Genomic DNA, 16,999 nt, shown 5'->3' with positions numbered 1-16,999 from the left:
ATATATAATTGCTGATATTTTTTAATTTGCTTTTAATCATAAAAATTGACATTTACACCTGGCAGTGGTGACACACACCTTTAATTCCAGTACTTGGGAAGCAGGGGCAGGTGGATCTCTAAGTTCAAGGCCAACCTGGTCTACAGAGTGAGTTCCAGGATAGCTAGGACGTTCACACAGTGCAACCCTCTCTCAAAACAAACAAAAAATAAAACAAAAGACATTTACATTTGTATAAACTGTGCTAACTTTAAGCTTTATCGTGGATGATTAAACAAGTGTAATGCTTAGTATAAAAAGGTGTGTGCTCTTATTTTTTTCCCCCATTTACAGGAATGGCACTTAGGACCTTATACATGCTAACACTATGCTGTAACACTGAGCCATATTCTAGCCCCATTTTCTTTTTCTTTTTTTTTAATAAATTCTTTTTTTTATACTCATTTTATTATATGTATATGAGTACACTGTGAAGTAGACACACCAAAAGAGGGCATCATATGCTATTACAGATGGTTGTAGGCCACCTTGTGGTTGCTAGGAATTGACCTCAGGACCTCTGGAAGAGCAGTCGGTGGGTGCTCTTAACTGCTGAGCCTTCTCTTCATCCCTAGCCCCATTTTCTTTTGAGAATTTGATAATCTTTTAACATTCTTGCTGGGGTTTTGTTATTGAAGCTATTTGTGTTTTCACAAGATAGCCAGATAGAATGCTAAGTTGCTATACTTAGAAATGAGTTATTGGCCGGGTGGTGGTGGCTCACGCCTGTAATCCCAGCACTCTGGGAGGCAGAGGCAGGCGGATTTCTGAGTTCGAGGCCAGCCTGGTCTACAGAGTGAGTTCCAGGACAGCCAGGGCTATACAGAGAAACCCTGTCTTGAAAAAAACAAATCCAAAAAACCAAAAAAAAAAAAAAAAGAAAGAAAGAAAGAAATGAGTTATTGGGGGCTGGAGAAATGGCTCAGCGGTTAAGAGCACTGATTGCTCTTATGAAGGTCCTGAGTTCAAATCCCAGTAACCAGATGGTGGCTCACAACCATCTGTAACGAGATCGAATGCCCTCTTCTGTAGTGTACAGAAGTACTACAGCGTACTTACATATAATAAATAAGTAAATATTTTTTTAAAAAAGTAATTAAAAAGAAAAAACTTACTTGAAATCACCTTCTTTAAAAAAAAAAAAGAAATGAGTTGTTATGGTAAAAAAAAAAAATGAAAAATAAAATACTGATCTGGAGGATTGGCTCAATGCTTAATAGCACTTATTTATGCAAAGGACCTGGATTTGATTCCCAGCACCCACATGGAGACTTAACACTTGCTCAGGCACCAAGCCCGCTGTGTGGATACACAGACATATATATGTGCAGGCAAAAAACTCACATACACAATGTAAATTAAAAGGAAAAAAATTATTAAAACAGGCATGGAGAGGGCTGGAGAGATGGCTCAGCAGGTAAGAGCACTGACTGCTCTTCTGAAGGTCATGAGTTCAAATCCCAGCAACCACATGGTGGTTCACAACCATCCTTAAAGATATCTGATGCCCTCTTCTGGAGTGTCTGAAGACAGCTACAGTGTACTTACATATAATAAATAAATCTTAAAAAAAAAAAAAAAAAAAAAAAAAAGGCATGGAGAGATGATTCAGGGGGTGGGTAAAGCAATTGCTACCCAGGCTGGGCAACCTGACTTTAATGCCCAAAACTCGTGGAAAGGTAAGAGAAAGTAAACTACAAAAAGTTGTTCTCTGACCTCCTCATGTGCACATGACACAAGTTTCCACAAACATTATATACATGAATACACAATAATTTTAAAATATTAAATGTTTATTTTTGTTATATATATTTTTATATGTTTCATAATATACCATTAACTTTACAAAAATTATAAATTGTGTGTACTCAAGAAGCCACATACTCATGAAGTTTTGCTGATCCATCTTATTTAACTTAGAAGGACCCGTTTCATGGTGGTAGAAATTCACTTCTGTGTTGTAGGCAATGCCCAAGAAATAAGCATGCTAAAATATTTTCTAGTGGACTTTTAAATTAATGGTCATCACTTTTTATTGCTTTCTTTGGAATTTAAGCTGTTAATGCTTTGAAAAAGAGAGCATGCTGTTCGGTATTTCTGTTTACTACCTCTTTCTGTATTTGCACTTATATATTTTCTCATGTGTATGGTATGTGTGTGTAGGTCTTCTGTGAACCTATATTTGCTTATTTACTAAAGCACACAGATTTTTTCACATCTCTCTCCCAGCAGGTGAGAATGACAACATTAACTCACAGAACCCGTCGAACTGAAGTAAGTAAGAGCTCTGAAAAGAAAATAGAAAGTGAGGAAGACACTAATCAAGAAAGGAATCCAGATAATGAAGACCCTGGAGATTCTAAGGATATCCGCCTCACTCTTATGGAAGAAGTATTGCTCCTGGGACTAAAAGATAAAGAGGTAATGACTTAGGTTTGCTAGTTCAATTCAAAGACACAAGTCTTAGAATTCTATTTTTGGAAGTAAATTCCACTTACATTGGAGTTGGAAGAACATGGGAAAGAGAATATCTGCAAAATAAAATCCAGAAATATAATTACTTGAAGTATAATTTAATTGGAAAATTATAGATGAAAGAGATGGATAGCATTATGTTAGGACTTGTAGTTTCCTAGCTTAGTTTCATAGTGGAGCAATAATCTCTTATTAAACTAAGAAAGAGACCCATATAGTGAAGTCTTCTTGAGCTTTGAAGAGAAGTTTCAAAAGACAAGAACAATAGCAGATATGGTGGCACACACTTGTAGGCCAGAATTTCTAAGATAGGAGCAAGAGCATCTCCAAGAGTTCAAGGCCAGCCTGATCTTCCCAATGAGTTATAGGCTAATCAGGACTGTGTCTCAAAACAAGCAGATAAAAACAAGGAATATGTATGCCTATCTGTTTTACAGAAACAAATGATAACTGAGTATCTTGTAGTACAAATAATTTTTTCAAACCTTGATTGAGATACATCTATAATTCCAGGAGTGGGAAGATAGAGTCAGGAGGATTAGGAGCTCAAGGTCATATCACCCACATATTTTCAAAGTTAACCTGAGGTACTTGGCAGTTTGAAATCCTATCTCAGAAAATCAAAAGGGAGCCAGGTGTGCCAGGTGTGCCAGGTGTGCCAGGTGTGGTGGTACATGCCTTTAACTTCAACACTCAAAGAGGCAGAGGCAGGCAGCTCTCTGAGAATTCTAGACCAGCCTAATGTATGTACACAGTGAGTCGTAGGACAGCCAGGGCTATGTAGAAACTGGGGAGTGGGGTGGGGAATAGGTTTTCTTTGGTTGGTTGTTTTTGTTTTTTTGTTTTTTTTTTTTTTCATTTTGTTCTGTATATCTTTAACAATTTTTAAGGGTTTTTTTTTTTTTCCATTTATGTGTACAACTATAGGGATGGCTCAGCCATTAAGAACACTGGCTACTCTTCTAGAGGTCCTGAGTTCAATTCCCAGCAACCAGATGGTGGCTCACCCTATGCCCTCCTCTGGTATATCTGAAGACAATGACAGTGTACTCACATACATAAAATAAATAAAATTTAAAATAACTTAAATTTAAAAATTAAAAAAGGTGAAATTATTACTTTGTTTTACTTTTGAGGCAGGGTCTTGGCATATCATTGATGAAGTCTTGGCCTCATTATATAGTACAGACTAGCCTTGGACTCTATAACTACCCTTAGCCTTCCAAGTGCTGGGATACATAGGCATTAATGGGGGTTGCTGTTGAAAATAGATTTTAAAATAAAGATTTATGTATATGAGTGTCCTATCTGCATGTGTAGCTGCACACCAGAATAGGATATCAGATTATATTATAGATGGTTGTGAGCCACCATATGGTTGCTAGGAATTAAACTCGGGATCTCAGAAAGAGTAGTCAGTGGCTGAACCATCTCTAGCCCTCATTTTTTAATTTCTAAATGTCTCCTTACTCATAGAGAATTTAGGCCAAAGTGTTATAGTGCAGTTTTGGCATTCAGGAATCATGAGGCCATATAATCAAGGGTTCAGCATCAACCTGGGCTGCATAGCAAGTTTAAGGACAGTGGATTACATGGTGAGACTTTGTTTCAAAGGAAAAAAAAAGAACAATTTTTTTTATTATTGTTATTTTTATTTGAGTCTCATATAGCCCAGACTTTCTGAAGACTCATTATATAGAGGATGGCCTTGATGATCCTCCTGTCTTTATCTCCAGTTTTGAGATTAAGGCATGTGCTACTGTACCTGGTTTATATAATGTTAGGGATTGACCCCAGGGCTTCATACATGTTAGACGAGACCTTATCGAAGAAATGACATTCCCCAGACCAACTATTTTCTTTTATTGTTGTTGTTGGAGGAGATAGGGTTTTGCTTAACTGTCTTGGAACTCACTAACTAGGTAGACCAAATCCACAGCAACCCTTCTGTTTCTACCCAGAGAGTGCATTTATTTACTTTATAGTAGAATTGGTCTTCAGATAATCTTGTTGTATTAATAACCATGTATTTTCATGGCTTTTCTAGCAGTAAGATATACTATCCTTTGATTATAACTTAACTTTTTTTCTGTGTATGTTTGTTCTTATTTGTGCAGAGGTTGTATGTGTGTGTGTGTGTGTGTGAGAGAGAGAGAGAGGTGAGAGAGAGAGAGAGAGAGAGAGAGGTGAGAGAGAGAGAGAGAGAGAGAGAGAGAGAGAGAGAGAGAGAGAGAGAGAGAGAGAGAGACTGTCATGGTACACATATACATGTGAATATCAGAGGACAATTTGTAAAAGTCATTCTCCCAACTATGAGGGTTCTAAGGATCAAACCCAGGTTGTCAGGCTTGGCAGCAAGTGCCCTTACCCACTGAGCCATCTTGCTGGCTCTAGATATAATTATTAAACAACTAGCTTCCTGTCCAAGAAGATCTTAAGCAAATTCCAAAAATTTTTGTTATTATTGGCTTTACTTCTGAAAAATTAAATGTTATTAGATGTTATTTTATATAGACAAAAATGTTGACTTTGGCTTTGATAATTGTCCTTAGAAGTTACTTGGCAGGGCTAAAGATGTCTTAGCATTTAAGAGTACTGAGAATTCTTTAGTTGAATTCCCAGCACTCCCATGACAGCTCACAGCCATCAGTTCCATAGGATCCAATACCCTTTTCTGGCCTGGTGTAGTTCCCAGACACGCTCATGGTACACAGACAGTACCTAAAATCCCAGTACTTGGGAGATAGAAGCAAGAGAAGCAGAAATATAAGATCATCCTTGGCTACATAGGGAGTTTGAAGGCCAGTCTGGACTAGAGAACATGAGTCAAAATATAAAAATATTAGATGCTGGATATTGTGGTGCATACCCTTTAATCCCAACACCTGGGAGGCAGAGGCAAGAGGATCTCTGAGTTTGAGGCCTGCCTGGTCTAAATGCCAAGTGCCAGGTTAGCCAAGGCTACATAGTAAGAACCTTTCTCCAAAAAACATGCCTTTAAAACGTAGGTAACATCAATACTCAGCAGCAGCATGACAGACAGAAATGACTGGCCTAGCTGAGCATGGTAGTACAACACAAACTGTCCTACCTAAGCAGTAGTTCTCAACTGTGGGTCACAGACACCTTTGGTTGGGCAAATGACCTTTCATAGGAGTTGCCTAAGACCATCAGAAAGCACAGATATTTACATTTTGATCACAATAGTAGCAAAATTATAAAGTAGCAACAAAAATACCATTATGGTTGGAGTCATCCCAACATGAGGAACTATATTAAAAGGTTGCAGTATTAGATAGGTTGAGAAGGACTGCTCTAGAAGCTAACTCAAACAAGAAGATTACAAGCTTCAGGTTAGCCTAAGTTACATAGCTATACCCTATTTCAAAATACAAAATTAATTGATTTAAATGGATATAAATGTTTTTAATCTCTGTTGTTATTAAACTTATTCCTTCACAATTTTATATACATATTTATAATGTACTTTAATCATATTTTCCCCTATTACCTTCTCTTATCCTCCTTCTCCCACCAAAATTCTTCTTCTAAACAAGCTGTCTTCTTGCTTTCATATTTGTTTGTTTAGTAGCTTATTTAATTAAAGCTGCCTGGATAACTATGGATGGGACTTATTTACTTGAATAAGGAAAACCTATCAGTGGCTACACCACCAAGGAACATGATTCCCCTCTTGCAGCAATTATTAACTGCTTATAGCTCCTTATGAGGCCTGGGATGGGATCTTATGAGCACTTCTCTTTAAATATTTTATATGTATATTCAAATTATTATTTTATATGTGTATTTCTCAATGTTTCTTAAAAGCCCAGGGTATATATCATATGATTCCACTTACTATAAAATTGAAAAAAAATGTGTTTGAGATCGTATATTTAGGTAGTAAAGATAGAAAATCAAAGGGACTGGAGAGATGGCTCAGCAGTTGAGAGCACTGACTTCTCTTCCAAAGGTCCTGAGTTCAATTCCCAGCAACCACATGGTGACTTACAACCATCTGTAATGGGATCTGGCACACTGTTCTGGTATGTCTGAAAACAGCAACAGTGTACTCATATACATAAAATAAATCCTAAAAAAAGAAGAAAATATTCATATAGTTGTTAGACTAGTGGCTGCCTTTGTGGGAGGAAGGATAGACAAACTTAATTATTAGAACTATTAAGACGGAGAGGTGACTCAGTAGTTAAGAGCATTGGCTGCTCTTCCAGAGGATCTGGGTTCAATTCGCTGCACCCACATGGTGGCTCACAACTATCTGTAGCTCTAGTTTCAGGAGACCTGACAACCTTATATATATGCAGGAAAAACTCCAATGCCCATAAAATTAAAAAAAAAATCAAATTATGAAAAAAATAAATATATTTATTTCTTGTAGAAATCAGGAACCTATTTATAGTAAGAAGTTTGATATAAATATTCTCATATATAATGAGTGCTTTAGTTGGTTTTTTCGAGACAGGGTTTCTCTGTATAGCCCTGGCTGTCCTGGAACTCACTCTGTAGACCAGGCTGAGCTGGGCCACCACTGCCCAGCTAACGAGTGCTTTAATTGAGCACTATTTATTGGGCATATTTTAAACCTCAGACTCATAGAATATTTTCATGTATTAAGATACCTAGAAGTGAAGCTATTAATACTTTTAGCTTTATGATAATTTTTTAAATGTTTAACAATTATTTGTTTGTGTGAATTGTGTGTGTATATCTATACCTGTGAGTATATGAGCATGCTACAGTGTACATTTGGAGGTCAGAGAAGAACTAATGAAAGTTGGTTTGTTTCTCTTATTCTCTGATGATTTTTTTCTATTTTACATTTATTTACTTAGAGAAGGAGGGAGGGGAGAGAAAGAAGAGAGGAGAGAATGAATGAATATATGTGTGTGTTGTCTCCTTCCACTATGTGGGTACCAGGGATGAAATCCTAAGTTGTCAGACTTTGTGGCAACTACCTTTACCTGCTGAGCCATCTCACCACTCCTACCTGGTGGCAGTTTTTTAAACTCTTAGAGTCATGTGTGGTAGCTTACACCTGTAACCTCAACACTTGGGAGATAGAAGCAAGAGAAGCAGAAATATAAGATCCTTGGCTACATAGGGAGTTTGAAATTCTGCATAGAATTTAGGAAGATTATCCTAAATTCATGGCCAGGTTGGACTGGCTACATAGCAGGATCCTATCTCAGTTAACCAAAACTTTGAGCTAGGAATACAGCTTAGTTGACAGAGTGCCTGCTTGGTATGTCTGACCATATGTACTGCTATCCCAGCACTCAAGAAGTAGAATAAGGAGGATCAGAAGTTTAGGGTTTTCTTGGTCTCCATGGGAGATCTGAGGTCAACGTAAGCTACATGAGAACCTGTCTCAAAAAAATTTTTAATGAATTTTAAAAGATTAAAAGTCAGCCGGGCAGTGGTGGTGCACACCTGTAATCCCAGCACCTGGGAGGCAGAGGCAGGCGGATTTCTGAGTTTGAGCCCAGCCTGGTCTACAGAGTGAGTTCCAGGATAGCCAGGGCTACACAGAGAAACCCTGTCTTGAAAAACCAAAAAAAAAAAAAAAAAAAAAAAAAAGATTGAAAGTCTACCTTGAGCAGGGTGTAAAGTGAATAAATTAAATAAATAACATGAATTTAAAAAAGGAAGTCTAATTTAGGTCACTACCTGGTTTTTCCTTTTAGTTTCCTGATTGTGCAGAATGAACACTAACATTAGTTATTGCTCATTGTGAATAGTGCAAGTATATTAAAAGGTCTCATTTGCTTTTATTTTGTGTGTGTACTTTACACGGGCTATTCAAAAAGAACTTTGTCTTGTTCATTGTTACATCCAGCTTTAAAACTCAAAGAAATGAGCTAGAGATCAAAGTCCTATTTGGACAGTAGGAGAATAAAGCTTAAGGTACTTCCTTAAATCCTTTCCTGGTTCCTCCCAATTCTAAAATGCACACTGTTTTAAAATACCAAACTGTTTTATGATACCAAAAATTAAGATAAAGTCACTTACTCACTTAAAATTGGGTCTTTGGCTCAAACTGAGCCATATCTGAACCTTTGTCTCCATAGTTAGATTAGCATGAGAGTTTTTAAAACACTTTGGTACCTTTCCTTTCTAGATCTTCAAGGCAGGGAACATTCTTTTTATGAGGCTTGAAACAAAATGATTACCTGAGAATTTATTGATAGAGTTTAAATTACTCTGAGATTAACAAATGAGCTTGCAAAAACAATAACACATAAACACATAAATTTTTATTTTTATGTGTATGAGTGTGTCTGCATGTATATATATATCACCATATGTGTGCAGTACAGTACCTACAGAGTCCAGAAGACGGCATTGGACCCCCTGGAACTAGAGTTACAGATGATCAGCTGCTTGTCAGTGCTGGGAATCAAATCCAGGTCTCTGGAAGAGCAGCCAATGCTCCTAACTGCTGAGTCACATAGAAAGAGAAAACTAACTTCACAAAATTGACCTTTTGCCTCCCTACATGCATTATGCTATGATTGCCTACACGTATACTTACACAAAAAAATAATTTTTTTAAAATTTTTAAAGAAAATATAGTTAATATGTGAAGCAATTGTAATGTCAGAATAAAAAGAGGTGCAGTGGTTTTGCCCTGTTATTATTGCTGTTAAAATGATTTAGCTTCCTTTCCTGTTGCTGTGATAAAATACCAACAAAAATAAAGAAACAGTTTATTTGGTTCACAATTCCAGGTTATTGTCCATTCTGTCAAGGGCACAGACTTGAAGCAACTTGCCACATCACATCCAGTCGGGATGGAGGAATTGCTTAGCAGTTTAGAGCACTTACTGCTTTGCTGGTGATTTGAATTCTGTTCTCAGCATCGTTATTAGGGAGCTGACTGCACAGTTCAGTGGCACAGGCCTGTAGTCACAGCTGTCTGCATGTTCAAGTTCAGCTTTTTACATAGTTGACTCCAGGTCTACCAGGAGTTACACAGCAGAACTCTATAAAAAGTTATTTTTAAAAAATCCTAGTTTAAAGTAGAGAGTATAGTATTGAATACTCAATTACATTCTCAGCGTTTTTTTCTTTTTTCTTTTTTTTTTTAAGATTTATTTATATTATGTATTTGAGTACACTGTAGCTGTCTTCAGACACACCAGAAGAGGGCAACATTTCTCATTACAGATGGTTGTGAGCCACCATGTGGTTGCTGAGAATTGAACTCAGGACCTCTGGAAGAGCAGTCAGTGCTCTCAACCGCTGAGCCATCTCTTCAGCGCCCCCCCCCCCCTTTTAATTCAGCTTTATCATAAGCATTTTGTAAGATTTGGGGTGGAAGTTAAAAATACTTTTATTTTTAGTTTATGTATATGGGTGTTTTACATGCATATTACATCTGTGTACCAAGTGTATGCAGTGCCTGTGAAGACCAGAAAAGGGTCTTGGATCCCTAGGGACTAGAGTTACAGACTGAACTCTTAACTGCTGAGCCATTTCTCCAGCCCTAGTTGGTTTTGGGTTTTCCAAATGATCTCACTATCTTGGAAATCACCACGTAGCTCAGGGTAGCCTCTTGTGTTTTGGGGTAGTTGTTTTTAAGACAGGGTCCCTTGTAGCTTAGGCTGGCCTTGATCTTTATAGCTGTGGCTGACTTTGAACTCCTGATCCTCCTGCCTCCCCTTCTCCTGTGCTGGGGTTACAAATTAACATCACCACTCCCAGCTGAACACCTGGTTTTAAAAGATGCTTTAATTTTTTTTGTTTGTTTTTTCCTTCCTTGTTTCCATTTGCCAGCCTTAGCTAGCAGCCCTAAGATACTTACCATTCATGATTGTTTTAAGGTGTGTCTTCCAGGATGTTTGACTAAGGAAGGGCACTTTGAATACTTGACTAATTGGAAATTCAGTGTTGACTCTTTGTAATGAACTCCTATTGCCCAGGCTTTTTATAGGAGCAAGATTATCATAAATATGTGTAATCTTTAACTAAAATGTTTCTTTTAGGAGTTTATTTAGAAATACATTGACAAAGAATATTACCTTTCTTTTTATCTTTTTTTTTTCCAGGCAGGTTTTCATTTATACCAGGCTGGTCTCAAAGTTATGATGTAGATGACTTTGATTTTCCATTCTGCCTCTACTTCCCCAGTGCTAGAATTACAGCCAAGAACCATGAAACCCAATTTTGTTTGCTTTTGCTTTTGTTTTGTTTTATGCAGTGCTGGGATCCAGGCTTCTTGCACATTTGTTAAGTACCCTACCAACTAAGCTACCTGTCTGGCCCTCCTTTTTTCTTTTTTGGTATATAAATAATTATATGCTAAATTAGAAAATTATCTATTAAACTGTTTATAATGGTCACCTGAAGGCAGTTCCTTTTTTTGAACTGAGTGGGGTTCAAGACCCAATTCTCTATGTAACCCAGGCTTATCTGATTGGCCTGGAACTCAAAAGTAAACCAGGCTGGCTTCTGCCTCTGCCTTCCAAGTGCAAAATAAAGGTTGTGGATCACCATGCCTGATTTAGGCTTTTACTTTTTAAATTACATGTTTTCATGTGGGTTTTTTCTTTTTAAAAGATTACTTATTTTAGAGTATAGAAATTACCAATTTTTATAATCAGTACAAAATAAAATTATTATCCAAAGATCTCAACCTGACCAGGTATGTGTCACATGCCTGTAATATGAACACTCAGGAGGCAGAGGTAGCAGGAGAACTGTCCCTTGCACTGAGGTACTGTGCAGTTCTCTTTTTCACAAGCCTTGAAATGTTTTCTTTTTACTTCTTCATATATGTAGCTTCTGGTAGTGTATTTTAGTAACTCAGTAGTGACCTGTGTTTGTAGTAGTTAGTTTCTTCCTGCTCAGGCATACCAAAGCATTGACCCTTTAGAGTCTTTAAGTATGCGTAGTTTGAGATTTCACCAAGCTTGCTCGCTCTCGCGCTCTCTCTCTCTCTCTCTCTCTCTCTCTCTCTCTAAGAACCTTGGAAATGTAAGGAACAGTATTTTCCTTTCCCCCAGGCTACTTTACATCTGATTATGATACAGTGTGCTATCTTCTAAGATTTTATCATTAAAAATGGTGTGATGTATTCTGTATTGTCATCTGTGGTCTTCATAGATGAGACATATGCCTACCCCTTAATTCTTCATCTTTTCTAAATTGATGTTATAGTGCTTTTAATTTTTAAGCTAAGTATGTTTTTAGCCTTTTTAAAAGGTTTAATGACTCATTTGGAGAGTTTACATGTTTTGAGATGCTCTGATGAGAAAGAGTAATATTTAAAGAGTTCCTAGGAGCCTGGAGTATAACTTAGTTGATAGAGTTCTTGCTTAGTGTTCATTACTAGGATATAGTGGTGTAGACCTATAACCTAGCATTCCAGAGGTAGAAGTAGTAGTAGGTTCCATTTAGAGTCATCCTCAATCTCATCTAGGTTCAAGGCTAACCTGCGTGACTACAGGAGACCCTGTCTACATTCTGGTTACCACCATGTCCCTATTTCCATGCTCCTCTTCTATAATTCTGTTGGCAATCTGAATTCTCCTCAAAACAGAAGTTACAAGTGGCAGGGAAGAAATGAAGAAGGAAAACTTCCTTTCCAGCCATAATGTTTACACACCTGTTAAGATTACATATGCTATGCGTGAATAAACTGTCTATTCTGAAGTTATAGTTTAACAATCTAATTGAGCAGCTAAATTGTATAAAAATCAAATATTAAGCTGAAAAAATGCTGTCTTCCTTCCTTAAAGAAGAATTAAGTATGTGTCCCTGGAGTGGCCATGGCTTGGTCGGGAAAGGAAAGTAACCCCTGCCTTGGGTCAAAGATCAGGCCCTCAGGAAATACAGAGATGTGTCATGAATGTTTATGACCCAAGCTGAGGTGTGCCAAGCTAACATTTGCTTTTTCCTACTTTTAGATTTTTTAAGACAGGATCTCATATAACACAGACTGGGCTTCAGGTCCTGATCTTCCCACCTCTTAAGTGCATGTGCCCAGCCCTAACAAACATTTTTTTTTTTTTTTTTTGGTTTTTTTGGTTTTTTGGATTTGGTGTTTTTGAGACAGGGTTTCTCTGTATAGCCCTGGCTGTCCTTGAATGGGCTTAAAAAGAGAGGATTGGGGGTTAAGGGAGTGTGGCACAGTGGTATGGAGGAAGGGGGTGCTCAGGCAGGGCCTTGTCCAGGCACCTCTTCTCCCTGAGGGACCACACACACACACAGGCATGGTATAGAATACAGTTTATTCAGGGTAGAGGATGGGAGTTAGTGGTAGAGAAAGGCAGAGAGAGAGAGAGAGAGAGAGAGAGTAGAGAAGTGGAGTGGAGGCCAGCCATGACCACATGGTGGGGGGGAGGAGAGCCCAAGGGGCAGAGAGGTGAGAGTATGTGGGAGAGCGGAGAGAGCAAAGAGGGAGAGGAGGGGCAAGTAGCCCCTTTTATAGTAGGCCAGATCTATGGGGTGGGGCATACCTGACTATTGCCAGGTAGGTGTGGGGTGGAGCTTAGACAGAATACCAACAGTCCTGGAACTCACTCTGTAGTCCAGGCTGGCCTCAAACTCAGAAATCTGCCTGCCTCTGCCTCTCAGAGTGCTGGGATTACAGGCGTGCGCCACCACCACCTGACTCCTAACAAACATTTCTTGCATATATTTATGACTGAAAGCTCATGCCTTATGTTTTATACCTACTACTACAGAAAAAAAATAATTGAGCAAATAGTATATGTGTATTATAAGGAGTATTAGTGTCCTTTCTTTTTTGAATCAGGACTGGCTTTGTACTCACAGAGATCTACTTTAGTGTTAGGATTAAAGGCATACATCACCATGCCTGGCAAAAATAGTCTATTGTTGAGGCATAGTGAAAACAAACAAGTTAGTTGTGATATGTTATAACAGAGGATAGAAAAGGAGTATGTATTTATTGGCACACTCCAGTAAGGAACATAACCCAGATAGTAGAGAGGGAAACAATGTTATAAAATGTTACACAGAAAATGTGATCCCCAGGCCAGGCGGTAGTGGGCACACCTGTAATCCCAACACTCTGGGAGGCAGAGGCAGGTGGATTTCTGAGTTCGAGGCCAGCCTGGTCTACAGAGTGAGTTCCAGGACAGCCAGGGCTAAACAGAAAAACCCTGTCTCGGAAAAAACCAAATCTAAAAAAAAAAATAAATAAATAAAAATAAAACCAAAAAGAAAATGTGATCCCTACATTCAGAGAAGTTGGAGAAGGAACAGATACTGGTTCTGTGAATACAGATGCATTTAGAACACTTAACGAGAAGGGAGGAGGGGCTGGAGAGATGGCTCAGCGGTTAAGAGCACTGTCTGCTCTTCCAGAGGTCCTGAGTTCAAGTCCCAGCAACCACATGGTGGCTCACAACCATCCGTAATGAGATCTGATGCCTTCTTCTGGTGTGTCTGAAGACAACTACAGTGTATTTACATATAATAAATAAATAAATCTTTAAAAAAAAAAAAAAACAAGAAGGGGGGAAGGATATAGATTAGTTTCTAAAGTGCTTATGGATCATGCATGCCTCTTGGATTCAATCCCCAGCCACATGGACACCAAGCATGGTGACATGCTTGTAATACCAGCAATCTTGGGCAGAGACTGGAGGATCAGAAATTCAAGGTTATCCTCAGTTAAATACTCAGGACAATTCCAAGACAACATAACCTAATAGAGTAGTTAATAAAAAGTGGGGTGGGAGCCCCACTCAGCACTCAGGAGGCTGAGATCTCTGGACCTCTCAGATCTCTGTGAGTTGAGACCAGCATACCAGGTATGGTATATTGCATGCTAAATGCATGTAGTCCTGGCACTTGTGAGGTGAAGGCAGGAGAATTGCCTTGAGTTCAAGGCTAACCTGAGCTACAAAGTGAGTTCAAGGCTAGCCTTGTCTGTATAGCGTTACCCTTTCAGAGAAAAAAAAAGTCAATAACTATAAAGTTGTTAAAAATATGTAATAAAAATATGGGGTTAGAGAGATGGCTCAACAGTTAAGAGCACTGGCTACTCTTCTGGAGGACCAGTTCAAATTCATAACATCCACATGGTAACTCACAACCATCCAATTCTGGGATTCCAAAACCCTCTCCTGGCCTCTGGACAGCAGACATGCACATGGTCCCCAGGCATACATACATGCAGGCAAAACACTCACACACATAAATAAATATAAGCAAAGAACACTTAATATAGTTGATGATAGCTAAAATAATGATCCAGAAGAGAGACTTGAGAGCAGCTGGTCCCTTTCTATATAGTTCAGTTGGTAAGAATGAACCTCTGACTGGATCCTCCTCAGGACTGCATAAACCTAGTGTGGTGGCACATGCCTTGGATGTGGAAGCAGGAAGAAACTTTTTTGAGACATTTTCTTCTTCGTGCCTGGTATAGGAAGAAACGTTAAGTTATATAGTTTGAGGTTAGCCTAGACTTCATTAGATTCTATCGCAAAATAACTAAAATGGTGCTAGAGAGATAGCTCACTTGGTGCTCTTGCAGAGGACTCAGGTTTGGTTCTCAGTACCCCGTGGTGGCTCACAGTCGTCATAACTCTAGTTCTAGGGAGTCTGACACCTTTTTTTGACCTCTCTAGGCACCAGGCATCCACATAGTACACATACATACAAATAAGCAAAACACTGATACATATAAGTAAACTTCTGTTTGTTTGTATTTTTATAAGACAGGGTGTAGTGGCACCTTGGTGTCCTGCAACTCACTCTATAGACCAGGCTGTAGACTCAAAGATCTATCTACCTCTGCCTCCTGAAAGCTGGGATTAAAGGAATCTACCACACCTTTTAAATAAAATAGGTCTTTAAAAAATAAAAATAAGTAGGGTCTTTACATAAACAGGTCTTTAAAAATAAATAAGTAGGGTCTTTACATAAACAGGTCTTTAAAAAAATAAAAAGGTAGGATCTGGAGAGAAAGGTCCTGAGTTCAGTTCCCAGCCACCACATGGGATACGATGTCCTCTTCTGGTATGTCTGAAGACAGTGACAGTGTACTTAGCTGTAAATAAAATAAGTCTTAAAAAAAAAAAAAAAAAAAAGTAAAGAAGAGACTAGCAAGCAACTTCTTGGCTTGAATGCTGTGATAAGCCATTTAAACCCAGCCCTGAAAGCTGAGTGGAGCACTGAAAGCTACTTAGATGTGGGGACAGTGTTTCAGGAACCCATGCAAGCCTCAAACTTGCTATATACCTGAGGGATGACCTTAAATGCTGATCTTCATGCTTTCACTTCCCAATGCTGAGCCACCATGAGTGGCTTTAAAGGTTTTAAAATGAGGACCAGCAAGATAATTTAACAGGTAAAGGCCTGGATTTGACTCCCCTCCCCTCTGGTTCCCACATTGAGGAGAAAGGTTATTCTGGGAGTTGTCCTCTTCTGGGCATTATTGCATTATGTACACACACATAGAGATTTTTGTTGTTTTGGGGGGGGGCGCTTGTTGTTGTTTTTACATTTACTTCAGGATAAGAGGTACAATAGTCAGAGGACAACTTTTGGGAGTTGAATTTTCTTCCACCACATTAGTCATTGGGCTGGAATTCAAGTCATCTGGCCTCTTGCCAACCCACTGAGCAGTTTCGATAATTAGGTCTTCCTATGTTAACCATACCTCCTCACTTAAAGCCTTTATGATTATTTGCCTTTTATTTGGAAATTCAGAGTCTGACCCTACCCAGTTTGGATCTCAGGATTTTTCTTTAAAACTTTAAGTTAAATAAGCCCAGCACCAGGAGATGGAAATAATATTAAGAGCTCAAAGCTAGCCTCTGTTATATAAAACTCATCTCAATATACAGCAGCAGCAACAGAAAGTGCTGAGCTTGATCTCCATGAATATATATGAGATCTCTGTTATTTATAGATAATAATGACGTTTTGAAGGATCAGTAGAACTTGGATTATTTTCTCCTCCTAGAAAACCCTCTGTACAAATTTGACTTATCTTTCCAGTCCCCAGCTTAGACCCTGTGGAGGCCTCTACGCGCTCTAACACTTATGTGACTTATAATTTGAAGAACTGTCATCCAAGCTAAACTTTTATCAGCTGTGTAAGCCTATCTTTTCTACTCTTTCAGTTCAGCTTTTATTTCAGTTTCCAGCTAGATTCTTGGCTCCTTTAAGTAGTGGCTGTCTTACATCTTTGTGTATCCCCTGAGCCTCCTAGAGAAGATGAACTAACATGTAAGTACTTTCTGTACTCCATGCCCTGTCCTCGACCCTTCCTCATATAGTTCACCTTATTAAACCCTCACAACAAATTATAAACAGAGATACCAGTGCCACCTTTTTATAAATAAAGACATTGAACTTCAGAAAAGTTAAGTAACATACCCAGGGCCTTTAACAAATCAGTGGGTTTGTCCAGTGTCTGCATCTGAATAATTTTCTCAATTAGAGATGCACACAGATCTGAGTTCAGTAGAGTACACATACACAC

At 38.5% G+C, this 16,999-nt stretch overlaps 1 protein-coding gene across 2 annotated transcripts in view; it reads left to right on the top strand.

The window, feature by feature from the left end:
• The window catches only part of Golph3l (golgi phosphoprotein 3 like), a 30,978-nt gene that overhangs the window by 1,152 nt on the left and 12,827 nt on the right, over positions 1-16,999 (top strand). The window contains exon 2 of one of the 2 annotated variants that reach the window (XM_052179771.1): positions 2,272-2,460. In XM_052179771.1, the coding sequence (XP_052035731.1) occupies positions 2,278-2,460 (183 nt within the window). In that variant the 5' untranslated portion in view covers positions 2,272-2,277. Of the gene's footprint in view, positions 1-2,268; positions 2,461-16,999 lie in introns of both variants that reach the window. The other variant, XM_052179770.1, reaches the window with a different exon arrangement.

The sequence above is a fragment of the Apodemus sylvaticus genome, chromosome 4 (assembly GCF_947179515.1).
Source record: "Apodemus sylvaticus chromosome 4, mApoSyl1.1, whole genome shotgun sequence".
NCBI classification, from domain to species: Eukaryota; Metazoa; Chordata; class Mammalia; order Rodentia; family Muridae; genus Apodemus; species Apodemus sylvaticus.
The sequence above is the reverse complement of the archived record's forward strand: the minus strand, read 5'-3'. Positions and strand labels throughout refer to the sequence as shown.